The sequence below is a fragment of the Neltuma alba genome, unplaced genomic scaffold (assembly GCF_004799145.2).
Source record: "Neltuma alba isolate B1F8T4 unplaced genomic scaffold, ASM479914v2 tig00011697_pilon, whole genome shotgun sequence".
NCBI classification, from domain to species: domain Eukaryota; kingdom Viridiplantae; phylum Streptophyta; class Magnoliopsida; order Fabales; family Fabaceae; genus Neltuma; species Neltuma alba.
This window is the reverse complement of record NW_021636334.1, coordinates 26,034-53,511: the sequence shown is the minus strand read 5'-3', so window position 1 is coordinate 53,511 and position 27,478 is coordinate 26,034. Positions and strand designations below refer to the sequence as shown.

The window sequence follows — 27,478 nt, the reverse complement described above, 5'->3', positions numbered from 1 at the left end:
GACATGTTGTCATTTTTAGTAAACTTAAAATGACGTGGTTTTAGGCTCAATAATAAAAGAAAAAAATATAAAATCTAGCCTGATTGACCTGTCTAAAATTTTTCTCTGAACTGCCAAGGATTGGTTAACCAATTTGTTGGTTTGACTAGTCGACTTAAGTTGAGTTTTAATACTACCCCCGGTACTATTTATAAGATCTCGTTTGTAGTCTACAAACGAGGTCTTATAAGTAGGACTGGAGGTAGTATTATAGTATGGGTACTAAGGCCTTTAATTAAGACTCAAGAAGAAGAACAAGCCCAACAAAAATAAAAAATTGACATTAAAATAATAATAATAATAAAAAGAAAAATATGATAAGAGAAATATTGGATGTATATGAAGACTCAAATCAAGCAATTAGAGAATTAATCACAATTATACAAGTATGTGTGATGAATGCATCCAAAATAACAAGATATTTTGATTAAAGTGACTACTCATATAGGTGCGATTAATACAAAACCTTAATAGAACATACAAAACCGAAGTGAAAATAACTTTAAAACAAAAAACATAAACTGACAAACATGCCGGAAAGTTAGATTTTTTGTTCAAGATGTGACGAGAAGCTGCGAACAAGAGAGTATATATTGTTCACACTTAATTTTTAGATATAAACACCAAGAGGGATACAAGGAAGATGCAGAGAGAACCAGTAAGAAAGACAAGTCCTATAGAACCACAGGTTATGGCCATTAATTCCGCAAACTCTGATATGAAAGCTTGATGATGATTTGATGATCTCTCAAACTTTTCCCCATAGACTTCATTCTTATAGTTCCAACCACATCTATCCACAAGCCTCTCTCTCTTTCTGATTCTACCGATTCTCTCTCTTAAAACACTCATGTTTGCATCCACACTGTTCTCTGATCAAAATCAACAACAATATCGAAGAACACAGCATATCAGAACAAGCAACATCTTATTTGTTACACAGATGAAAGAAGATTCATATGTAGGAGTAACAAAGCTGATGGATCACGCATACCATTGTCTCTAAAGCTTTGGGACCTCATTTTGGGGTACTGAAACATGATCTTATGCCAGGAAAGAACTTGGTTGAAACAGCAGAGAGAAGAAAAAGAATAAGCCATGATGAGGTTAATACCATCTCTATTAAGAATCACCCCGTTGCTTGAGATCCTACCTTTATATATACACACATTCACACAGACACACATACTTGAATATGAAGTAAAAGTTGCGAGGAATATAAAATAGTCTATACATTGATGCACAAAGTCTTTTCCTTTGGGAAGGCATTAATACGAGTGTAGTATGATTGAAGGTTATATATTATATATAATGTTTTAGACTTTTAAGAAAGAAACAAAGGAAATTGGAGTCCATGTGTCTTTTGCTTTAGACTTACACATGGCACTGTTGAATTTTGATTGAAGTGTGGCCGCTCATTAGATTTGAGACCATAACACTCATCAAGTGATCATATTGCATGTGTGATGAAGGGCAACATGTTAATGAGTATTAAATATGCAAATCATGAGATGTACCCTAAAACTTTAACTATTTCTTATTTCTATCAGTTTAATTTTTTTTAAGCTAAAATCTTGATATCTTCAGGTTAAGATTTAATGATGATGATGATGATTAAAAAAAAATTGTTGCTGTAAAATCAATTAGTTACTGAAAGATATAATCCACTTTCAAAATGAGCTGATATTGTTACAATCAGATATACTCCTTACGATCCTAAATATAGAAGATAAAAAATTAATTTACAGAAATTAATGAAATTAGTAAGCTATTATTCCTTTAAAAAAAATACTCCCTTCGATACTTTTAATAAATTCAAATTCTTGAATTAGTCTGATTTTTTTCATAAGATATTGTTCAGGGTTGGCTTTTTTTTCTTTCCCTGGAGGTAATTGATTTTATCTTCTTAAATAATAGAGGCACATACTGTGTAGAGTTAAATTTGGAAATCTAGTTCATTGACGCAAACGTTCTATATTGGGCAAAGCCGAATTCCTTCTCAAAGATCCCACGTGGCAATTTCTTCATGGAAAACGTCGTTGGTAATTCGGCACTTATGTCTGCCTGATCCACGATTTACAATGATAGTGGCAACTGGTAGGTAGATGCTATAGTTATCATATAAGAAGACAAGTGCAAAAGATCAAAGGGCAAAAGCAAAAGATCAATGTAAGCTTACACATGTTGCGTTTGGATGATTGTGTAAAAGTAGACAACAAATATATTCATTTCTTATGTGCTTTTCTCTTTCCCTCCATTAAAATAAGCAAGCAGGTAAAACACGTATGAACACTTTCTGTCACGAGTTGATGTAACTCGAGAGAAAGGAAATTAAAAAATTTCACAAAGTATTCTAGAAGAATTCTGAACTTCAAACATGCAGGGGAAGCCATTAGCCCTCAAATTTATACGTATTAACATTATCAAAACTCTGCCAAATCATATACTCCAGTTATAAATTGCAAGGCTCATTTGTCATGCCGCATATGGTAGGCATACAGTTGTCCTAAAAGGCCCATAACAAGGGGAAAAGATTAATGTCCAATTTCTATGCTCTACAATTCGTGCTAACAAGCCATAAGACAAGTTGAAATGCAAATCTGCTCAAGGTAGGCTCATTCCTCCTTGGTTTCAAAGAAAATTTGCCAGGAATGAACATGATCTTGCAAATCACCAAGCAAAATCATTCATCCATCTGAGAGAAATTTTAATGAATATAAAATGTCTTTACATCGATGCATAAAGTCTTTTCCTTTGGGAAGGCATTAATACGAGTGTAGTGTGATTGAAGGTTATATTTTATATATATACATACATATATATATATATTTCATCCATCTGAGAGAAATTTTAATGAAGTCCTGAATGTAAAAGGAAGAAGAGGTTTATCACAAACATGTAAATGTCAGACGAGCTTGTGTCAATAAGATTGATCACAATCCCTTCCCAAATGTAACACCAATTGTGCCAAACAAGCAAGTCCTTGCCATTTATGTTCCAGAGGCTAAAATTACACTACATATATACCAAGACTCGTCATCTTATTGACCTACAATTTTACGCCGCATGATTACAAACTACGAGAGTAGTTGCTAGCAGCACAGAGGAAGAAGATACAGAAGCTAAACCTACATGCATACAGGAGGATACGGATGCTATAAGACCAAACTGGTCTCTGACAAAACATCTATATACTATATTACACAAGAGTTGACGATCTTGTATACATATGACCTAAGTAACAAACAGCTCCACTGTATATCATTATATATCCATGTCAGCGAATATTTCTCCATCTTCCTCGTCCCGTATCTCATCCATAAGGAACCCATCAGCAACCAAATTACTGCCAAAGACAAAGCAACAATGAAAGCTAGGGATGAATATCGTTATGACCCAAAAAAAAAAAAAAAAAACAGAACAGAACAGAAGAAAAGAACTGATGTCATGAAAATGAAATAATCTCCAAATCAACCCACCTAAAACATCCAAAACGGAAAGTCACAATCCTCTTTAGCTTTCTATTATAGAAGAAGAAATTAAAGGACCATCTGAAGAAACCAGCAAAACACCACCTTATTAGAAAACTTTACAGGTGAAAACAAGTGACCATTTAAACATGTTTAAAACGTATATGATGATGACAGCAGCGGAAAAACATTTACATTGCTCCTCTCTCTAGTAATGGATCCGCTTCAGAATCTGGGTCATAACTATATATTTCGCAGTCTGATAACTTCACCACCTATTTCACAAGGAATCATCAGTAAAATACCACTTACTATCTCAAACATTGGCTTTAAAGGTAACCCACCTCATCAAGGGCCTTGTATAGAGTGTCCAGCAGAGAGACACCCCCATTGGTTTCAAGCCATTCCTGCATTAGACAGGTCAAGCAAAAACAGAGATGAGTACAGCACGTTGCGACGAAAATTAACCATGGTCACCATATACCAAATAAAAAGCATTAGTTTTTTTTTCCCCAAAAAAAAAAAAAAATAGAAAGCATAACATTTTCTGCACAACCTTGAATGTTGCATGTTAAGCAATAAATAATAAAGAAATATCCTAACGTTACGTAATGGATTTAAAAATATTTGTATAAATAAAAAGGTAAAAGAGAATATTCAAAATGTTTATATTAAAAGTTTTTTTAAAAAAAATCAACTGATCAAAATAAAAATAATTTTAATAGTTGTTGATATTAAGAGTATCATGATAATTTTTTAGCAATTAATAATTCATAACATGCCAAACATAATTATGGCTTTCAAAATTCTGTTCCGTCAAAATCATTCATCTTTCTATCTTTATTTTCATTTCAAAAAATATATATTATGAATCGATGGGCACCCTCAAGGAAAGATAATTATTTATGAGTACAACTATAACATTATTCATTTAGCCAATATTTTATTACAACATCAAGAGCATAGTGATTTATTTTCACTTGTTTGATATCTAATTTTCCATCACTTTTTCCAAATTAATTTTACAGCATCCAAGCAACTGAAAAAAGGGAAAGCGGAATTACAATTTAACCCTCATTTAAATCAGGCCCCCTTTTTCTTTAATTCCTTCACTTCCCCTCCCAATTTCCAATCATATCTTTTGGCATAATACGATCCCTTTCTCACGATGCAACCATTATAGAAGTAAAATTCAAAAGAGGCGATTTGGTAGTAGCACCTTTGAGGCTTCAAGCATGTAGGTATCAAAAATCTGTTTAAAACTGTCCCACGATTCCTCTGCGAAGTATTGATGAGCTTTAACTGCACTATAAACCATCAAAGGAGTAGGAATATACTATTATAGAAAGCACAATGGAATACACCACCATAAACATCATATAAGACTCGAGGCATTAGATAAGACTTGAGGCATTAGTAACTGGCCAAATAAATGACCAGAACAAGACTTTGGGAAATGGAGAGACTCGAACTCTCAGCTGCCAGAGCAACAGTTTTATGAACTGTCTGTCAAACCTTTTGACAACACTCCCAATAAAATCAAAAAGAGGATTATATAGCGGGTTGCCATGTCGCCATATAAGCTGACAGTAGCATTACCCATAATCCTCCTTTTCACTCAACACGTGAAAGCATCTCTGATACAGCATAAGATACTAAGATACCTGAATTCATAGTCCGGATACATGTGATAGAGGGTAAGAACCAAGTACACCAATGTCCTTCGGCTGGAATAAACACACGAGAAAAACATGTTACACAAACGGCTGGTATTAAGTCTCCCTTTACAAAATCTATCGACAACCAATTGGGCACCTGGATCTGCTAGATATGCAATCAGGTGATGAAGAAGAATCGGTGTCTGATGATTTCCCAAGATAATCAGCAATCTGAAATTTAAATAATTAAATAAAGAAACTACAGCATTAGAAAAAATATTCGGTGAACACCAAGAAGCGTAATAGGATAAACTATGCTATGAAATCCAAGCATAATAATCCCGCACCTTAAAACTCACCATCTAAAATAAAGAATAATTAAAATTAAATTACTGATGGCAGAAGGGGGAGTCATTAGCGCAAGAAACAGAAACTGAGACATTAAAAACTAACGTTCCCAAAATTCATATATTTTAGGCATAATAAGTCATCATCAACCTATTTACCTCGCTGTCCAGGCTGAGGGACAATCTGTGAGAGAGTTTTTTGTCAGCTCCAGCGTGCTTGCCTAAGAACCCAACGCCAAACAAAGTTTTTCAAACCAATCCAAACAAAGTGAATATACAAAACAAAATCTTCTGACTGGAGTCATGAATTTCTCCTCACAAGTATAAGCTTCAAGACATCCTTTGATGGTACGTTCTCCCATATCCAAATGACTTAAGAAGTCGTTCAGCCTACAAATTTTAAAAAGACACTATTGGATACTAATTCGTTCATAATAAATAAATATCCATAATCCATCACAAATAAATTGATTTCATAGTTACCGATCCAGAGAAGCAAACTCTAGGAATTTCATGGCTAAGTATTTGAATGCAACACGATGATTCCAATGTGACTAATGTAAACTGCAGAAAGAACTCCAGTCTTTCCGTCTTCCTATGGTATAACCAAAGAACCAAAAGATAACAATAATAATAAGTTCGTTTCCAAACTTGATATCAATCCAAACATCAGAAATACAGAAAAGCAACACATAATACAGGCATTTAAAGTCATGAACCGCGGAAGAATCACGAAATAAAAACTTCCCATATTCATCAGGAAATTTGGAAGTCAAACGCATAAAAATGAAAGAATTCTAAGCAGCAATCGGAGAAGAATGATAATTGAGGTACCTTGTGAAATAAAAACTCAAAAGGAACACGCAATCTTGCTTCGTATGAGAACCTCCGAAGCGAACACAAAAACTCAAAAGGAACACGCAATCTTGCTTCGTATGAGAACCTCCGAAGCGAACACAAAAACTCAAAAGGAACACGCAATCTTGCTTCGTATGAGAACCTCCGAAGCGAGCACTCACCGATTTGCACGATTAGGGTTCAAGAATTTGGGAATCAGAAGGAGCTCAAGCCTAGGAAATACGAATATTCTAATTTTGTTCGAAATTCGTAATTGTGGATGAGAGTGAATCATATGTCGGATATCGCTGATTTGTTGAAGGGAAATGACTCTGGCCGGTAAGAAGACTGGAATGCCCGGCCCATTAGCCCATGTACTTCCCCTGTTTATGGGCCAAGCTCGGGGCTTCAGGCCTACCGACAAATCCAATCCAAAATTTTAAAATGAAAACATCCCACTATATGATTTTAACAGTCATACCAATGATATAAAGGGCGGACCTACACCAAAAAATAGCTGAACCGGACTGGACAGTCAGTCTGGCCGGTGACCGCTACCCCTAACGGTTTGTTTTTCACGTTTTGACTGTTTGAGTAGTCGGAATGTCGGATCATGTTAAACTACCGTTTAGAACCGGTTGTTGAACGGGACCCTGGATATTGGGACGGTTCAGGCAGGACTTAGGAAACTTAGGAACTTAGCGATTGGCTTTTTTTTCTTTGCCTTGGGCTACAATAACTTCTGTTCGCACCAAAAAATTTAAAATGAAAAAAATCCTAGTAGATGATTTTAACATTCATACCAAGTAGGACTGCACATGGGCAGGGCTGGGCAGGGCAAACCCCTTACCCGATGCCCAGCCCGAAAGATGAGCGGGCTGCGTTTTGCAGCCCGCTGCCCGGCCCTACCCAGTAGAAGCCCTAACCATTTTGGGCAAGGCAAGGACGGGTTGGGCAGGGCGGGCTTTTCTGCTCAGCGTAATGACACCATGCCTTATATCATATGTAGAAAAAAAATTCAATTATCGTGTTTTGAGACAAGTGAGAGGAAAAAAATTATCACGAATGAGTCTATCACTCATATATATATAAGGCCTATGTAGTCTTGTTCTTCAACTTTCAATTTCTTATGGGAGGTAAAAAAAAATATTTAATAATTAGAACATTTAATAATCAAGCTAAATCAGTAGTTTAATTCCTTAGTTTATTCATATAGTTGGCAGATTTTTATAATCATGTGAAAGCACAAAATTTGAAAGGTGGTTTTATTTTTCTTTTTTTTTTGTTTTAAAAAATTGGATGTAAGAGAAAAAGAAAGAAATTTGACTTGGAGTAATTTAGCATATTGAATCTTATATTTTGATATTTAGCTCTTTTATATAATTATAATTTTATGTTCCTTTCATTTTTCTAATTTTACCTAATTTTTTTGGCCAAAACAAAAGAGATAATTGCTTAAAATAATATTATCTTATATATATAATTATATATTTTTCGAGCAGGGCCAAATGGGCAGGGCAGCATACCCTGCCCGCGGCCCTGCCCTGCCCGTGAATCAGCCCAGCTCGAAAATGCCCATTTTTACTTGGGCAGCTTTTTACTGGGCTGGGCTGGGCGCTTTTCTTGCGGGCTCGGACGGGCTTATTGGGCATGCGGGCCTCATGTACACCCCTAATACCAAGGATATAAAAAGCCGACCTACACCCAAAAACAAAAAAAGAAGCCAGACCGGACTGGACGGTCAGCCTGGCCGTTGCCCGCTATGCCTAACAGTTTGTTTTTGAGTTTTTCACGTTTTGACTTTTTGTGTGGTCGGATCGTGTTAACCGTCTTTTTAGAATCGGTTGTTGAACGGGACCCTGGATAGTAGGCCGGAAGGTTCAGATAGGATTTAGGAAACTCTCGGAGATTGGGCTTTTTTTGGGCCTTTGGGCTACAATAAAACTTAGTGCACAACGTTTGTTTCCCGCGTTAAAGCAAAAAATAAACCAAACGAACTTTGTTACCAAAAAAAAAAACCAAATGAACTGATACAAGAAAAAGCTTGGCAGCAGACTTCCTATACAACCCGATTAAATGGGCTACGGGGCAGCCCGTTGGGCTGACTGGGTTACGGGGTAACCTATTTGTTTTAATTTTTTTTTCAATATAGCTATTTTGTATATGTAACCTTATGAAGTTGTCAATAAGTTTTGTATACCAAATAGCAAATCAAATATGAAATAACATCAACCATATTCAATCACACAACCTCACTTAGATTCTCAAACAATCAAAGTCTGGTAAAATCATAAAAGTAGTCATCAATCAAAAAGTCTTATAAACTTTGAAAGTTCTAACTTTCACCTAGAAGATAAAATAAAAGCTTAGACAAGCATGAAGGTTTGATAAAAGATGAATAAGAAACAATATCATTAATTAAATGAAAAATAAAAATATTTTAAAAAATTAAAACTTAAACGGACAGATATGGACAACCCAATATTTTGCCCATAACTCAACCCGTTTAATGGGCTACCCCACCCATTTAAACCCCCTGTTTATAATATTTTATTTGGACTAATTGGGCAGACTTAAATGGATAAAAATTTCATGAGCCATGAGCGGGCTAGCGGGTAATAAGTTTGTTGCTTATTCCTACATAAAGGTCAATAGCCACTCGAGGCCAGGGCTTCCCAAACAACGATTTTATTCATTTTCAAACAATGAGGGCACGTTTGGTTGAGGCTTTTAGAAGTGATCCCAGGAAAAAAATATATCAACATTCCAATATTAAAAAAAAAAATTTCATCATGGGCATAATTGATACGCTCCTACCCTTTCAATAAATTTTATTAATTATTTTTTTTAATATTACGACAGGTTAATTTGATTCTGGGAGGTATCTTCTATTTTTTGTCTGAACATGTAATGCAAAATTTTACTTCATTTTATTTTGTATAAAGCTTTTTTTTTCTTGAAACAATGTTTTTATCTCTAAAATTTTTAGGGACAAAGATCACTGATTTCAAATTTTAGGATCAAAATCAAATCAAATTTTAAAGAATAAAAATGATTAATGTCCCACGCACATCCATGGTTCCCGTGATAAGGAAGGTTACGCGCGTAGCACCGCACCAATGCAAGCCTAACCAATCGCTTTGCGGAAAATTACAAGTAATATCGAACTAATGCAAAATGTTTTGTGACGAAACATTACAAAAGGATGATTTTATTACTAAGATTGAAAAACTATATAATTAATTATATAACCAATACAAAATATTTTGTGATGAAAATTAGTGACAAAAAAATTTCATCATTAATCCTTTTGCAGTAGAATTAGTGATGTAATAAAATTTCCTTGCTAATTCTCCCTATAATTAGTTTTTTTTTTCCGGGTGTAGTCTTATTTGATTTGATTGAAAATTGATACAAGTGACATTGATAGTTTAGGAATAATGCGATTTCTTACAATTTTGAATTTTTATGGATGGTTGATTAAGTGATTTCACTTAACAAATCACTTATATGAAGATTCTTAAACCTAATCTCATATCCCATCAAACTTCATATAATTTGCTTCACTAGAATGTCATTATTGTCATTTTGAGTCCAATCCAAAGGCTACGATTAAACCTTGAATAAGTCCCCCAGGATGATTGTATATGAAGAGTATTTCAATAACGAAACATTGCCTCCAATCCTTAATATAATTTCAGTTAATTAAATAGGAGATATTAAGAAAGTTAAATAAATTATTTAATTATAGCATATATTATGTGATCTTTTTATGCTACTTATGTATATCGTTAGATAATACTCCTCCGGTCCTAATTATAAGACCCAATTGACTTATTTGAGGAGATTAAGGAAGTAAGTTAAGTTGGTTATTTATAATAAATAAGTGTTGTCATTCCTAAAATATCCTTGCTAATTAAGTATATTGGCTAAAACTATCATTATTAGAAGGATTATCTTGGAAAAAAATGCATAAATATAAGAGACAAAATGGATTGGGTCTTATAATTAGGACCAAATAAAAAGTCAAATTGGGTCTTATAATAAAGACCGGAGGAGTATATCAATTTATAAATGAGACAAATTAATTTTAAAAAACAATAAATATAAATACTTTAAAATAATTTATTTGGTTTTATTATTTTTTTTTAAATTTATCAACTGAGTCTTATATTAGTGACTCCTAATACTTGTGGATTTTTGTAGACGTGTGACTGAAGGTGATGATCCAAGCAAACATTATAAAATCTTGAACTTCTCTTACTGAACTGATAAGTAATTGAACTTTTCTAAAGGAGCTTTTCTCAAGGGATTCTTCAATAATTTTGATTTCCTAATGCAATTTGGACCAAAAAAAAAAACCAATTTGATCCAAGCTTTTCTAAAATCTCAACACAATAACTGATTATATGAAAGGAATAGTATGTGGAGTTACAATGAAAAAGACAAATCCTTTGACTCATGCTAAAGTTACCACGTTTATCATTTTCTTGCGTAATGGTTGTCTCACCACTTTAGTAAGAAGCTGATTTTTCATTTATTATTTTAAGAAAAATGCCAAAAAAAGCTAAAAATTACTAAATTTAAAATCAAATTTTGGTAACAACATTTTAATTGGTGTTGATAACTTGAAATTTGTAAATAACAATAATTTTTTGTTGACATGCCTTCTTTGGTATTTAGGGTCTGTTTGGCTAACTTTCAAAACCATGGTTTGAAACCCAAATCTTTGGGTTCCAAACTTGCCAAACAAGAGAAGAAATTGGCAAACTATGGTTTTGAATCAAAACCATGACTTCAAAAGAAGTGAATTCATTCTACTTCTCGCTCAAATTGAAGGATATAATTGTGCTTATCAGAATAAATCCAAACGGTAATATGACTTTAACACCCCTTAATTATTTTTTTATAAGCATATTTAGTCTTATATTTTATAAATATATATACACATATTAATTATTTATCAATTACATTATCTCATATATTATTAATTATGTTGGTAAAAATATATTATTAACAATTTTATTTCTTCAAATTTAAATATATTATAAAATTTATTTTTTATGTAATTATCATATTTACTTATGTCTTTTTTAGTAATTTGTATATATAAAAAGTGTTTCTGATAACAGTTATCCAAACACTCTCATTTTATCGGAACCACTTTTTCACAAAATCTATTCTTTACAAAATCTATTCTCCAGAAATTATTCTCCAAAATGTGGTTTGGTTTCATCCAAGCACCCATTCAGTAATTTTTAACTTCTTTTTTTTATTTTTTTTATTATTTATGTCATTAAAGTTGTTACTTTTTAAAATAGTAATACTTAAAACTCAAATTTACTTTAAAAAACTAGTTGCCACTACTGAAAGGAAGAATTACAATAAGGTCCCACAGAAAAAAATTACAAAACAAGTCTCAGAAGTTGTTATTCTCTATTCTAGAACTTGTTATTACAGACTGTTCAGGTTGTTATTGGACTCTTTTAGAAGTTATTTCTCTTACATGGGACTTGATTGTAATTCTCTCATACTAAAATTTTTATTGTCATTTTATATAATTAAAGTTATTGTTTTTTTAAAGTAAAATAGTTATTTTTGTTGACCACTTCCTTGCTAATAATTATCCGTTGTTGGAGCTCTAGTTGCCAGTACTGCTGCAGAGAGGTTTTTTTAAAATAAAAAAAAAATCATGGGCAATATGATCATTTCACGTTAAAATTTAAGGTCAAAGAAGTTCCTCGGCAGAAAAATTATGCTATTTCAAAAAATTATTTAATCTTTTATTTTATTTTTCATATGTGAGGTTTCTGGCCAAATGCTTGCCATAATTAAAGAAGCACGATAAGAAGACAAGGAAAGGAAGAGTCGGAGACAGGAGTAATTCAGGCAAGAAAATGGAAATTAGAACGTAAGAAAAGGGTTTCTATCAAGTAGTTTGGTGATCCCCTGGTCAGGCCATCTCCATTCTCCAAAACGGAAACGTAATTAGGAATCGCTTACCAGTTTCCAACTCCAAACCCCTCCAACCCATAGAGTTCCAAGAGCTTCAAAACCTGTTTGGTAAGGAAGCCAACAGAAAGGAACTGTTGGCTGGTCCTTCTTTACCCCTCCCCCTCCACCCTCACTTCAAAAGCATCACCTTTCTTGCATATTTGCCAATAAACCACGAAACTATTGGGCAGATGCTTCTGAAGTTATAGCTTTGTCTCTCTTCTTTCTTCTTCTGGCTTTGTTATCTGCCCATTTCCATGTCTGGCGTGTATTCGGGTCTTGTTGTTCTGAGCCTACTTTCTGTTAGCTCCATCGTGACTTCAGATTCTTCACTGGGGTCACGTCGTTCGATCCTTAGAGCGGTCAAAAACAATGATAATAATGGAGATCTCCGAGATTATGCCGTTGACTTGAATGCAACAAATTTTGATGCTGTTCTGAAGGATACTCCTGCTACCTTTGCTGTTGTCGAATTCTTTGCCCATTGGTGAGTGAGCAATCCTTTGCAATCTGTATATTTATGTCCTTGTATTGCTAAGTTTATTGAAATCTCTATTTGGTCCTGAACCCTTTCTTGTTAAAGGAGTGTACCAAAATCAAGGGGTGTATGGGCCTTTGGCCAGAAAAGTGTAGATCTGTCTATAAAATAGTGAGAGAAATGAATTCATATGACAATTATTTGGAATCTGAAAGCGTTTAGAATTTAGGGTAAGGTAGATATGGCATTACAATGCTTTTCGAAAATTTGATCGAGTTGTTTGTTGAGTTTGCTGTAACAATGAGAAATTGCCTATAGTTTAAATGGTATGTTAATGTTAAAAATTCATTGAAGATGCCGGAAAATTGAGAATGTGGGTAGTAAAGGTGAAAATGGGGGGACAATCTAGTGGAAGACCTAGCCTTGACTTGAAACTATCCACTTCATATTGTCCACCCATACATTTTTTGTTATGTGAGGCCAGATTTGTAGTATAATTTGCAGTTGTTGCTTGTGATAGCATCATTGCCAAGTACAACCTCTGTGACTAAGGCTGGTTATCTGATACATCCCTAAAATACTCAATTAAATGTATTTTATACTTTGACATGCTTTTGAGCTGCTGTTGGAATACATCACCTACATTCTAGGTGTGTTATACATTTGCATGTGAAATTATTTTCACCACTTTTGCGGAGCTTTTTTTATTTTTTTAATGTTTTTAAATTTTCCCTTTTGCATAGCTTTGACTATATTGAACGCACAGTAAAACTTTAACCTCTTTTATTCTTTCTCGTTAATCTCTCTTCTGATTCAGCCCTAGTTTCCTTTCCCTACTTCACTTATATTTTGTTCTCCCCAGTTGGCTTTCTTGTTGAGTAATTGTTTTGTACTATTTGTACTTTGTCAGACCATTTAACTTATCAATAAATCCTCATAACAAAATTATCAATAAATATTTTAGTTTTCAATTTTGAATGAAATCTTTCTGTGGATTTTAAGCAATAGTTGTTCCAAGCTTCTTGCTATCCTAATTATGTCTAAATAATTATGTATGTGCTCTTTACATATATGATATCATGTCCTATATTCCTATAGGTGCAAGAACTATGTGGTTAGTATACTCTGGTCGACTAGCGGGAGGGAGAGGGGAAGAAAGAGAGAAAAGAGGGAAAGAGGGAAAGAAAAAGGGGAGAGAAGGGAGACGCTAGAACCAGAATCTGAACTCTAGGCAAGACCAAGTATTTTCTGAATAATACATCATACTTCTAACTGCTTCAATTCTGATATTAATTAACCACTTACTTTCCTAAGACATAACTGACGATAACTAACCATGCAACAGCTGACTAAGGACAACATAAAACAACCAACATAAGGACACGTGTCTGATATAAGATATACATAAAAATATAATTAAAATGCCCTAGATAATTAATCATTGCGCCTCTTCCTTGAATAGAGCAATGAGGGTCGCTGGATCCTATCATACTCATATTACAATTTAGTCATCTAGCTGGTTATTTATCGCTATGATATTCCAAGGTAAGATCTCAGTTCATAAAATGCTAAGTGGCTAGAATGTAAGTGGAAGAGATAATAGAATTCTGGTTGTGATGTAAATTCTTCACTCTTTTTTGATAGAAATTAACATATAGGCAGTTCTATTGAAAAACTATGGGCAAGTAGATTAGCAATTCTGTTTAAGAAAAACTATGGGCATGAAAATAATCCTCAGTGCTGTTAATTTAAATCTGTATCATGTATAAATAATTCATTAGCACGGAATTAATGAGCTTTCTACAAACAGAATGGCTCATTATTTTAGTTAACAAATTTTTTGGTTGTTTTAGTTATCAAACTGGATTGTATGAAGAGTTTTTATATTAATGGATGATATCATTTTCATGAATGGGCTCGGAGGTACTCAATTCAGTCAAACCTATCTAGTAGTTTCCCACTGTTTCACTTCATTCTTTTGGTTTTTCTTGACAATATCACTTCTCTGTGTATATTTTGGTGAACATATTTTTGGACTTTGGGTCCGAGCATCTCCTGATGCAGTTAAGATGGTGGTGTAGGATTTTTTTCAATTGAAATATAAAAGTGCTTCTGCTATCGAGCTCAACTTAATTTTTGCGTTCCTTCATAAGGAATTTTGCTGCAAGTTCTTTTATGCACATAGATTAATAATCATGAAATATAAGTACAATAGATTCTAATTTTCCTTATGCCCCTTCTTTTCTGTCAGGTGCCCTGCTTGCAGGAATTATAAGGTATTATTTACCAAAATACAGTTTAAAATTTGAGGGTTAGTGAATTAGTAATTTGGGATTATCATTAATTCTCATTTTTAATTTATGTTACAGCACCAATATGAAAAGGTTGCGAGGCTTTTTAATGGACCTGATGCAGTGCATCCGGGAATCATATTAATGACTAGGGTAGATTGTGCCTTGACGGTAAATGCATCTTCTATTACTTTGTTTCAAGTATGTTATATTGTTTATATGGAATTTACAAGTTGCTTGCTTGCTTTCGTTATGAGTTTCACCAATTAGACATTTGGGACCATCACTTTTAGTTCTTCGTATCCTGGGATATCTCACTTCTAGTTGGATCAGTTATCCTGTTTTTTTGTTTGTCAGTTTTATGTTTAGGTTGCTTGTTTCAAAAGGTTCAAATATGAAGAAAAGCCAGAAGCCAAAACCAAAAAAGTTGTTTCAACTTTAAAGTGTCCTTTGAGCAAAATGTCAGTTGCCCCCAAAGCCATGCCAAACATAATTTTTTCATCCAACTAGCTTCTTATTGGTCCTAACTGACTTCTAAGGCTTCTAATGTTATCCCAAACATGCAACACGAAATTAACCTATGATTTCAACTAAAAAAATCACTTCAAGCAATTAGAACTCAACATCCTGATTCCTGAGAGTCTGTCCCTACATAGAATTATTCTGTAGTGTATTCTTGGACCCACTCTGTTAAACAACCTAGTCACTCGTTGGTGTACATTACTGTCTCTTAATTTAGTTTCTTGTTGCAGAAAACTGGTTTTCTCCTCTTCCTCTGAGACTTTTTTTTCCCCCCCGGTCTTCCCTCACTTTGGCAGAGGTTATAATAAAACTATTTTTGGCATTGTTTTATAACTTAATATTTTGACATATTCTCAGAACCCCTACAATTAGATAGTCAAGAGTTCGATTCTAACTGCTCCCTATCCCAATTAAAATTTTCAATGCAAAGAATAGTGAAATTGTGCTTTTTCTGCACTTGTTAAGAGCTGTTTAGAGGTAATAATAAAACTAGCTCTGGGGAAATTCACCTAAAATAAAATTCTAGTTATGGGCCTTAACTTTTTTTGTAATGAATTGATCCATTATAGCTATTGAAAATAACAGAGTAGTTTAAAATCATTCATTATGTGGGTCATTATCTAAATTTCTTACTCCTGGTGGATTAATTCTTATTTGTAACAACTTCCATAATGCAAACTCGATAATTGATATGTTGCTGCTGCTTCACTTGTCAACTTTGAAATGGGTTAGCTTCACTTGAAACTTTATTCATTAGTAAAACACGCCTTGGTGATTGGTCTCTCCTCTTGTTTGGCAGCACAGATAAATACGAATCTCTGTGATAAGTTTTCTGTTGGTCATTATCCTATGCTCTTTTGGGGCCCTCCTTCTAAATTCGTTGGTGGTAGTTGGGAACCTAATCAGGATAAAAGTGATGTACATACAATCGATGATGGCCGCACAGCTGATCGGTTGCTACGTTGGATCAACAAGCGAATGGGCAGGTATGAAGAATGCATTCATTTACTGTTAATGCAGTTACAATATCTTATGTGAACTGTCAATATTCTCTGCTGTAAAACTTGTCAAATTTTGAGCTTCCTGGGCATTTATGGAGTTTGAGAAATGAGCTAAACTATTCATGAACAGAGAAAAGGAAGAGCAAAAGTACTGAAATTGAACTTGCTAATCTTCCTGTAAATTTTTAGAAATAGGTGCAATCATAATTGCATGAGAATGATGCTTGCTGTATTCTTCACTCCCCCCCCCCGGGGAAAAAACCCATGTTTAATTTTTCTTGAAGTAAAAAAAACTGGAGAAAAGAAGTATGACTACTACTGCTAGGTTAATTTAGCATTTTACAAGAAAATCATATGGGTAACAGCATCAGTTCTGTATTGATCCAACAGGTTCAGACGTTCTAGACCATGGCAGAAGACTAGGAAAATACCTAGAAGAATATTCTTAAGAATCTTTTTATTATGTCTTGTTTACTGCAGGACTTTCCCCCTCGGGCCCCTCTATTCCTTTTTGCACCTCTCCATTCTCTTATTTAAGTCATTCAGCTTGTCAAGTGGAGTTTATCATCCTTTGGTTCAGCTTTCAGTTTATTGAGATTTTGTTTTTAGTATTAGTAATTAACCATTATTTGGTCAGACTTCTAGAGTTCAAGGGAACAAAGCGAAAGTGTGATTGTTAAACAACTTGGGCCTTCTCACTTTCTAACTGACCATTTTCCTAGCTGACTAAAAGGACAAAATACTGACTTTGTTTATATCTATCAAAGATGATAAATAGACCACTTAGATGTTTGATATCCAATCAAGTTATTCTGATATTGGCTTCAGATTGTTGGATTGCCATGCATACTATTGTTGGAATTATTGCACTTGTCTTTCTTATATCTATAACGAGCCAAATGCAGATTGCAGTTGATCGTTGACATGTAATAGCAATTGTCTCTGTCTGGAAAAACCAGCAAGAAATATGCATAATTAACAAATTTGTTGAGCGTGTAATTTCATGCACATGATATAGTCCTTGTTGCGGAGTAAAGAGAAGAGACTAATTTTAAATTAGAATTATGGAGATGGATCTTGGAATCAAAGGGTTTTTTCCTGCATAGGAGCAAGATAGAATATATACCTTATATGTTCAGTAAGAAGCAAGTTAGAAATGATTCAATTGTGAAAATTGGAGATTAGATCATACTGCGAGTGACAAAGTTCAAGTATCTAAGATCGATAATATAGAAGGGCACTGAAATGGATAGGGATGTTGTGCATAGAATACTAGCTAGGTAATGAGGAAAGGCATCAAGAGCTATTTATGATTGGAAGTACCTAACAAGGTTAAAGTAAATTTTTATTGTACTGCTACTAGATCAGCAATACTATATAGTAGTGAATGCTGGGCACTAAAAGGACAACAAGAATATTCATAGGATTATTTTACATTGGTGTTGTGTGATCCATGGAGCTAATCTCACCTAATGGATCAGGCTTCTTATTGTTGTAATTTCATGCACATTCATAGGATTATTTTACTGTTGTTAGAAATTTATGTGCTGGAGATAAAGCTGAATAAAAAAATCAAATAAATAGGTGCAAGTGTGTAGAAATATGAGGAAGCCTTTCATAATTCATAGCATGTCACTTTTTCTTGAAGGAGCTTAAAAGTTGTAGTCTTTTATTTTGCTTATGTATCTTGAACTTATTACCTTCTAATGTTTTAAATGTTACAGCTCATTTAACCTTGATGATCGGAAGTTTGAAAATGAGCAGCATCTTTCCTCCAATGTGTCAGACCCTGGACAGGTGCTTTTGTCAGCTTGGCCATAAATTCCTTTTGTTTTAATTTCAAGTCAAAGTTTCTTCTCATAATCTTGTCTCCTGACACATGGCATACGTGACTTTGAAAGATCGCACGGGCTATTTATGATGTTGAAGAGGCAACTTCTACAGCCTTTGACATCATCTTAGAGCATAAGGTAACTGGTCATGCTCTCTCTCGCTCTCTCTCCTATCTCTCTTGTGGTCGTGCTCAGTCTTGGGGATGACCAAACACACATACTTACACCTATGCAGATGATAAAGAAAGAGACTCGTGCTTCACTTTTAAAGTTTCTTCAGCTTCTGGTGGCTCATCATCCTTCAAAAAGGTAAGATGAACCTAAACTTCACCTTTCTTCTGTCTGTCCTGTGTTTTGTTTAACAATTCCTTCCGTTGTGGATCATTTGTTTCAGATGTCGGAGGGGTACTGCAGAATTACTTGTGAATTTTGATGAGCTGTACCCTGCAGACTTGTGGCCAGCTGATAAGGAAGAAGATGATACGGTTACATCAAGGAGCTCTCACATTTGTGGAAAGGGGGTGCCTCGTGGGTATTGGGTAGAATCTCTGCACTTTGATCCAATATTTTGAACCCTTCCCTGCTATAATGTTCTAGCTGGAATTTGTATTCTTTTTTGCATGGCCATTGCATGCATATATTCTGTGGCCTATTTTTGTCTCCTATGAGTGCTTAAAAGATTGGATGCAAATAAAACTGAACCTGATGAAATTCTGATCCTTTATATCTTTTTGTAATGTACTTCTTCCTAGACTGTGTTGAGTCCAAATGTTTACAAGAAGGATCTCAATACTTTATTGGGGACTTCGCAGTAGTTGTTGACTAAGGTTTTATCTTTGAAAACACTATATTAATACTACCACCAATTGTTACGATGGAATCTTGCTTATACTAATTTGTGCCTTTCATGGTTTGTCCTCAAAAGTTACACCTAAGAAGATTTAGTGTGATAGAAATTGCCTGTATTATTCGAGTAGTATGTTGTTCCTTAACTTCAACATATGATAAGAAACGGAGAGACCAACTCATTTTTAGTCACATCTGTTGTTGTATGAGGTGGAATAGGGCCTTTCCTGGGACCATGACTCAAGTAGGTTGAACTTCGCTATATTTTGCCTGTTTAGCTTTAAGAGTGGTATGAAATAGAAATGGAATCGATTAATTTTAAGAAAGAATCTGCAAATACAGGAGTCAATGTTCTAAAGTGAATACAATGTCCCTGTGTATCAATTTGAGCGCAGAGAAGAAAAGGCAGGAAAGCTGGAATGGGACATATGTATGGCAAAACGAAGGGATTCTGTCTTTCCTTTGAAATTTCAGTGCTAAGATTAGAGACTGCTTGATATGGAAAGGGGTAGAGTTGTCATGGAATGGTCCCTAGTGTTGGGATAAAAATGGTTTATTAAACTATGGAACCATTGGCATGAGAGTTGTGTATGAGTTACCTTCTTTTATCAGTCAACCTTGTTAGTACTGCCTTCTTACATGAAATTTGAATATTAATTCTATCATGGAATGAGATTTAGCTGTTGGTGATAAAAGAAAAGAATATTTCTGATATTTTATGTTTAATCCTTTCTCTTGTAGATGTTCTGCCGCGGCAGTAAGAATGAAACCAGGGGGTTTAGGTAATGCTTTGCCTTTAATGCTCTTAACTATTTGGTTCCATAAATAGTCAATTGGCGCATTCATTTTCCTCATAACATTCACAAAATTTTGTTACGTGCGGGTTTCTTGGCATGTGATTTTTTTTGTTGTCCGGTTGTGTGTATTTATTCAATCTGCCTTCAACGATGATTCTTTGGCTTTGTTATTGGATGGGTAATTGCATATTAGGGCAGAGTTGCTGTTTGCATAATATGGTGTTAGTTGTTAATGACTCCAGCCAAGGACAAGAATGTGATTGTGCTATAGATACTTCAGATGTTGTGCTTGTACTGATATATCAGTGCGGCCACTGTGTCAGTACGTGCTACTATAGGCATAATGACAAGGATGGGACGCCCTCAATAACCTTAGATTTTGCATGCTTTAGACTACAAAGTTTTTTAGTATCATATTTACAGTATTAACCTGTGCTCACTCTCTCTCCTTTTTCAGCTGTGGTTTATGGGTTCTTCTGCATTCACTTTCAGTGAGAATTGATGATGGAGAGAGTGAGTTTGCATTTAACACTACATGTGAATTTGTTCACAACTACTTCATCTGTGAGGAATGTCGGCAACATTTTTACAAGATGTGTTCAAGGTAAAGGAGTAAAGAATTATACTTGTTTGTATCATTGAGGTTCCATTTTTTTCCTCCCCCCCTTCTAATTGCTAATGACCTTAATTTTCAGTGTCAAAAGTCCTTTCAACAAAGCCAGAGAATTGCACTCTGGTTGTGGAGTGCCCATAACGAGGTCAATGAGAGGCTGATGAAAGAAGAAGCCGCTTTGGGTACGGGGGACCCCAAATTCCCTAAGTTGATATGGCCTCCAAAGCAGCTTTGTTCATCCTGTTACTCAGTCCATGACACACAGAACAACCAAATTGCATGGAACAGGGATGAGGTTTACGAGTTTTTGAGTAGTTATTACGGGAACACGCTGGCTTCTCTATACAAGGACAAGAACATTGGCGAAAATGAAGGGATTGAGGTAGCTGTTGAAGAATTAATAGCATCAACAAATGCAGTAGTTGTGCCTATAGGAGCTGCATTGGCAATTGCTGTTGCTAGCTGTGGTTTTGGAGCACTTGCTTGCTACTGGCGTTCACTGCAGAAAAGCCGGAAGTATTTCCTCCACCTTCACTCTACAAAGAACATTTGATAATTATGAGAGTAATGAAACTCTTTTAACTAACAAATTGGGAGCCTGAAAATTTGGAAAGTAGAAAGGGGTATTCGTTATAGGACCTGGGCCAGCCAGATCTATTCACTGAGTGAACTGGCATCTAACCAATTCGATTTCAAGCAAACACAGTTTTTGCAATTTGATCTGTGGTTACATACACACACATTTCACATAATGTTTTTTTGATGGTCCTATATCTGCTTATTAATCCGTCAGTTTTAAATATCTTGTGCTCTTGTTATAGGTATTGTAAAGGGATACGTATCATTTTGTAACAAGAACTGTTTAATTAATTACTAAATGATTGAATTTATTAGCTAACAAGTTAGTGAAGAGAGTTGAGTTATTTATTTCTTTTGTTTTCCCATGCTTCAGGCCGAGGAGAACTTGGAAGTAGAACTGATGGGCGAATATGAATACCAGCTTTCTGTAGAAATGCAGTTTGAAGTTCAAGAACGAGTTTGGTCAAGGCCCTTCATGATACTTTGATAGCCTCTTTGAATTGTACAGAATACAGTTCTTGCTCTTTAGAGCAATTTGAATTACTGTGCAAAACTAATAATATTCACCAAATGTGCAGTTCCTGCAATTACTCACGAATGTAACATTTTTGCTGTGTAAATCTATAGGCAATGCAATGGATAGCATTTGTAGAACACGACTATTTTTACTTTGTACGGTTCATCACATACCAGACATTTGTAACATGTTTTTCACTTAGGTTTCAACCATTAACAGTTTGGTTGACTTTTTCTCATGGGTATTTGCCATCATAACTCCTTTTGTACACAATGCACACAATACCAGCCGTGTGATTTATTCGTGACTGGGACGAAACCACCATTTACAGGAGGGGAGATTGACAAGGTATGGTTACAATGCTTGAGTTCAAGATTCAATGATTCATTTCATTATGTTTTGAATGTTTGCTGCCACTTTTGGTACATCATTTATATCAGAGAATATCATTTTTATCAGTAAATATCTCTTTACCTTTTTAAATTGTTGTAAAATATTGTTTATAAAAGGATATGCAGAAGATGCACCAAGCGTTGCAGCAGCCATTTAGAATCCGATTGAATTTGACAATAACTGAATGATGCAGATACATTGACACTGTCCATGTCAGATTAATTAAATCCGTCAACAGCATATGCAAATAGCATGAAAAAGTTTTAAGGAAGCCAGAAAAATAGGTCTGAGATTAAAGTCTGAAAGACGCATGCCTTGCATTATAATATATACAGGAATATAAATCCATATTTGACATCTACTCCCAGTATATTTTTCCCCTCTATATAAAATTCTCTATACACTTGAGAACTCCAAATTATAAGCAGCAATGGGAATTCTTGCCGCCACACCAGACTTGCCAAGGAGTTGTTTCCAGGTAACAGCAGTGGCCAGCAATACCACAGTTTCTGTGTTTTCCAATAAATAAACTGCTAACTCCTCAACCGTTCAAAGTTCTAGAGGAAGCTGTCTTCATCTAGTTTTCATCACAAAGCAGAAGAAAGATTGCTTGATACTCGTATTACTTCAAGTTGTTTTATGTACAGCATTTTCACTGAACACGAATAACATGAAGCTGAGAGGGCAGAGTTACTTGCTCCCTTTCATCATCCGATAGGTTGACCAAGGCATTAGAAGGCTCCTAATTGTTTGCAAACAAGAACACAAGAGACCTCACAATAAGTAATTAGATGTTTCCTGTGAGTTTTGTAAACACGGTAAAGAGGAAGGAGGTCAAACATACCCGTTGTTGTCGCCTATGGCGTTGTATGGATGTCACCGCTTTCACCATGAAATATATGGGAATAACAATTCCCGCAGCTCGAATTAGTAACAACTGTAAATTTCCAATTGAATGGATCAATGCTTAGTAAGAGTACTTGTACCATCAAATGCAGATGTTATAGTGAATCAGGAATACCAAAAACAGCGAAAAGGAATAGTCCTTGTTCCCACTGATTATGAGAGGAAGAGTATGTCTTAAGATAAGAAAAACCATGAACTGCACATAGAAAATAACAAAGATCAGAGAGAGAGAGTTGGTGGTGAAACTTGTAATGTGTAAAAGCATATTGAACAATCGTAGATGAGGCAGAGAAAGAATACAATGAGAGCAACTGAACGACAGCATGGTAAACTTCCTGTAGTAGAAGCTGAATACTGGTCGTAGTTAGAATTGTTAAGATTCTGGTCAGTGGAAACCATGCGAACCAGATGACCATTGTTCAAATCTCTTCTAGAAATCTCCCAATTTCCCCTACCATAGGCAGCACAGGAACATATTGGAGACATAGAGGAGGAAAAGATAATTGTTTTAACATATATGTTAAGGAAGTTACCTGAAACTCATTGGAATTCGTCCAAACCGAAACAATGGAGGTGGAGCCGTATAACCAGGTTTATATTGCTGAAACTCAAAATTGAAGAATAAGTTTGATTTCATTTTCCAATGTAGGGAATAAAATATCAAGAATACCAAATAACCAGCGAAAATGATGTCACTCCCAGATAAACTGAATACTGTTTCCTTGGATTAATTTTTCAATGGAACTAAGTAGAAAGTATGTAAGAGCAAAACAACTGGAAAAATTTCTAGTTACCTGGTGGCATATCTCACAGATGGTGTCACCCTTCTCATTACACCACCTTTGTATACATCTGCGGTGTGCGTACTGCAAAAATAATCAATAACTAAGTGTAGAAGAGTGTAAATCATCAATGTCAGGAGGGAAAATGAACTTGAACAAATTATTCAGCAGTGTTAGTTCTGAGAACCAAATAATTTTCATATATTACCTCACTTAACACTAACTCATTATGATTGGTCAAACAAAAGCTGACTCCAGTCAAAAAAAAAAAACGCCGAGTAGAGATATTTCATAGTCCATCTTACTGTTCATATCAAATTATATAGCATGCGAATTGAGTTGACTGATACAATTCTGTAATAGACTAACTTAAGATTCAATGGTCTTTACAAAACTTTTACACGTAACATGTCAGACCAAAGGTCAGCGCAGATTTTATAATGTACAAAAGAATATACAAGTCGTAATTCTTCCAGAAATATAATCATGGAAGAAAAAGCTTATAAGATTAAAAACTTAAAAACAAAAGGATCCAATCAACTAAAGATACATGGACAAAGGTAATCATTAAACACAAGCATGTCAAACTTTTCAGTAGGACCCATCTCTTATTGTTTGTGACACTTCATCATTTTGAGAATGAGTGGAACAGTACCATTTCAAGAGCAGGTTTGCCTAAAAATTTCTGAAGCTTCTAATCAATCTCTCCTGATATGCTCATTTTCCGTAGCAGATGAAATAAAATGGAGACAGAACCATAATGATAAATTAACTTGCCAGACAATATACCCTGGACTCCACCAAAATCCTTTAAACTATCTTTAATGGCAGCAGTTTCAGCATTGTGCAAACCGCATTCATATTTCCAGCCATACGAGTGAATTAGTAATCAACACAAACTTATTTATGGTTAACATTAAATCGGACATAGGAAAATTTGGCAACAGAAACTATAAAGGTCACGAGAATTAAGTAATCTCAAGAGTCACTGAGTTTTCCATTAATTCAAGACAGAATTCTGGACCTGAACCGAGGAGAAAAATTACAGTCTACTAGGAAAACTCAGAAAGTTCTAGAAAGTATGAAAACATGCAAATATTCAAGAAATTGACCTCACCTTCAAACTACCACAACAGGAGCACGGTGTCTCCATATTGGAATTTTCATCCTCATCATGACATATCCGACATTCAACAATTTTCCTCGGAGATTTCACATCTTCCATCCCCATCTTTATCAAAGAGACATCAACTTCCGGTGCTTCATTCACAGCTGAGGATGCAGCCTCCTGCATTGCACGATTTCGGCTTTCAAGTGCAGCTTCTAATGTAGATTCAGTGAGCAAACGATCAACCAGCAATACAAAGTGATCCCCCATTCTCAAAGATATATCTGTATTTTGTGGGTGGTCTGATTAATCTCTCGAATAAACTCGTCTCCTTCAGAAATCCTGTCAATGAAATCCATGTTTAAAAATCAAACATGACATTTTAGCAACATCCAGAAGCATATTTAGGAAAAGGACAATTATACTTTTGGGGTGATTGAAAGTTGGACGAACTTTATATTCACGCTGAAATTCCCAATACAAAAAAACTGGACCCCACAAAACGCTGCTACAGAGAAGGGAAGGTGAAGGAGGGGTAATTTCATGAACAAAAATACTCTCAAATAATAGGAAAATCAACGACAGTAGATGCATGGAAACCGAACAAAAAGCAAATAATTCACGGAACTATCTGAAGAATGATTATGAACACGAAGGCCAAAAGAGTGTCATTGAAGTAAGAAATCTTTATCAAAAGACACAACACTGTAAAAGGGGAAAAAACCCAAAGGGCAAATTGGCATGCCCCCAATAATTCCAAACTTTTGCAGAGACATTCCAAAGGCACAAAAAGAGAAAGAGAGGAGAAAGTACCGGCACCAAAAGAAAGGTTGAGAGAGAGAAAGGAGGAAGATGAAATAGACCCAGAAAGAAAGAAAAAGAAAAGAACAAAAAGAGAAGGGAGGAAAAGGAAGTGAGATTCTTACAAGAATGGAATCCAATATCCTCAAGCTACGAAAGCTTCCACCTTTTTCTGCCCCCAGAAATCATAATCCGAAGAATGGGAATCTGTGTTTTCGGGACGAAGCAAGAGATAGAGTGAGTCTAGTGCTTGTCCCAAAGCGACTGCAACGAGAGATGCGATTTTCGCTCGTATTTGTGGCGAGCGTCAATTCAATTCATGCGAGCGCTTTTATATTGCTTCAAACCCAAAAGGGGCCTCTCCAGAGAAAGAAGAAGAAGGAGTCTAACGGCATGAATGAATCAATGAAATCGTGTATGAGAGTGGGGCCGCCACGATTCGCCTTTTTACTTCCCAGTGTTCGTTGTTATTGCGAATTCCCATTTCTTGAGCCCCAAATTCGAACCCCCATTATTCTGCTGAATCAATTTCCCTGTCATAATCCCTAGTAATAAGGAAATAATTACTACTTGCCTTCCTGCTTTTTTAATAATAATTCGTTATGTGTTTAATTATTTAATTAGTTAAATTTACATTAGCATTAAATGGGCAATTAGTATATCCAATCAATTTATATTACCATATCCATCGATTCAGTTAAGGATTGATTATAATCAATGATTTAATATAACCGATTGAGTAATTGATTTTCTGTTGTTGACATAATCTTACATATGATTTGTTAATATCATATAGATATAGGGATAGTTTGATATTGTTTATAATCTCCGAAAATAAAGTATATCTTCTGGTAGTTTGATATTTTTCATAATCTCATATAGAGATAGTTATGATATTTATTTAGTTAGACTTGTATATTAGTTATGTGGATGGTAGTAATTATTTTTTTAAAATTAAACAAGATTGCGAGATTTAATTAAACTTTTTTTTAGATTTGGGAAATTTTAGTTTAAGAAAGAAAGAAAAATAAATAAGGGCATGTTTTAAAAACCGGTCTCACGTGATTAAAATTACGTTTGTGTGGAAGTAATCTTTTATTAAACATATCAAATACGTTTTCAAATACTTTTAAAATAATCTACCTTGACATTTTGAAACTTCTAGTAGTGTCTGGTTTGGTGGAGTTACAACTTACAACTATGGGATGGAATTTAAGTTTGGTCTGGTCTTTAAGATGTTAATCTTCCTCTAGGACTCCCAGTTAAAAATTTCATGTTCTATTTGGTTTATATGTTGTTGGGTTGGTTTCCAGAATGGTATGTTGTTATGTTTTTCTATTTTCAGACTTTGAGCCTTGGATTTTTAGTAGTTTTAGATGGGACAATATTTATATCAAGTTACTAATATCCCTTATATTAAGTCTTCCAATTACACATTATGTGTTTTATTTTTAAAATATTAGTATTTAATAATTATAAATTCACATGAAACCAAAAAAAAAACAACACATGATCACGTATGATTGAAGGACTTGACATAATGAATATGAGTAATTTAGCCTAAGTTTCCTAATATATCTTTTTATATGAAATGTAGGCAGTTTATATTTTATATTTAATTTCTGTTGATATTGAATTAACATTCCCGCACCTTATGTCAAGAATTA

At 34.7% G+C, this 27,478-nt stretch overlaps 3 protein-coding genes and 1 pseudogene across 3 annotated transcripts; 1 reads left to right on the top strand and 3 right to left on the bottom strand.

The window, feature by feature from the left end:
- Positions 1-556: 556 nt before the first annotated feature.
- On the bottom strand, positions 557-1,146 carry LOC114716874 (uncharacterized). The gene is made up of 2 exons (XM_028901944.1): positions 1,034-1,146; positions 557-911 (listed from the first exon to the last, which is right to left on the bottom strand). Exons 1-2 carry the CDS (start codon positions 1,137-1,139, stop codon positions 643-645), a joined length of 375 nt encoding a protein of 124 aa, XP_028757777.1. The 5' UTR covers positions 1,140-1,146; the 3' UTR covers positions 557-642.
- A 1,917-nt stretch (positions 1,147-3,063) lies between these two features.
- On the bottom strand, positions 3,064-6,416 carry LOC114716877 (repressor of RNA polymerase III transcription MAF1 homolog). The gene is made up of 11 exons (XM_028901946.1): positions 6,349-6,416; positions 5,998-6,109; positions 5,834-5,904; positions 5,674-5,735; positions 5,325-5,398; positions 5,174-5,236; positions 4,729-4,816; positions 3,854-3,916; positions 3,705-3,784; positions 3,519-3,590; positions 3,064-3,385 (listed from the first exon to the last, which is right to left on the bottom strand). The coding sequence occupies exons 2-11, from the start codon at positions 6,027-6,029 to the stop codon at positions 3,304-3,306; spliced, it is 687 nt and encodes a 228-aa protein (XP_028757779.1). The 5' UTR covers positions 6,030-6,109; positions 6,349-6,416; the 3' UTR covers positions 3,064-3,303.
- Positions 6,417-12,204: 5,788 nt separating this feature from the next.
- Positions 12,205-22,087, top strand: LOC114716879 (sulfhydryl oxidase 2-like; annotated as a pseudogene).
- A 419-nt stretch (positions 22,088-22,506) lies between these two features.
- LOC114716878 (uncharacterized) lies at positions 22,507-26,149 on the bottom strand. The gene is made up of 8 exons (XM_028901947.1): positions 25,937-26,149; positions 25,020-25,352; positions 23,915-23,986; positions 23,654-23,721; positions 23,421-23,571; positions 23,236-23,316; positions 23,059-23,151; positions 22,507-22,956 (listed from the first exon to the last, which is right to left on the bottom strand). Exons 2-8 carry the CDS (start codon positions 25,278-25,280, stop codon positions 22,867-22,869), a joined length of 816 nt encoding a protein of 271 aa, XP_028757780.1. The 5' UTR covers positions 25,281-25,352; positions 25,937-26,149; the 3' UTR covers positions 22,507-22,866.
- Positions 26,150-27,478: the final 1,329 nt, after the last annotated feature.

Bases quoted from the DNA above. Each gene is read 5' to 3' on its own strand.
- LOC114716878 (XM_028901947.1), bottom strand. From the start codon at position 25,280: ATGGGGGATCACTTTGTATTGCTGGTTGATCGTTTGCTCACTGAATCT. The intron at 23,572-23,653 runs GTAACTTCCTTA...TGCCTATGGTAG, and splicing joins CGAATTCCAATGAGTTTCAG to GGGAAATTGGGAGATTTCTA. The intron at 23,152-23,235 runs GTATTCCTGATT...GGAAATTTACAG, and splicing joins ATTCCTTTTCGCTGTTTTTG to TTGTTACTAATTCGAGCTGC.
- LOC114716874 (XM_028901944.1), bottom strand. From the start codon at position 1,139: ATGGCTTATTCTTTTTCTTCTCTCTGCTGTTTCAACCAAGTTCTTTCC. The intron at 912-1,033 runs GTATGCGTGATC...GATTTTGATCAG, and splicing joins CCAAAGCTTTAGAGACAATG to AGAACAGTGTGGATGCAAAC.
- LOC114716877 (XM_028901946.1), bottom strand. From the start codon at position 6,029: ATGAAATTCCTAGAGTTTGCTTCTCTGGATCG. The intron at 3,917-4,728 runs GTGCTACTACCA...TGTCTAATGCAG, and splicing joins ACATGCTTGAAGCCTCAAAG to GAATGGCTTGAAACCAATGG. The intron at 3,386-3,518 runs GTGGGTTGATTT...TGTCTTTGGCAG, and splicing joins TTCCGTTTTGGATGTTTTAG to TAATTTGGTTGCTGATGGGT.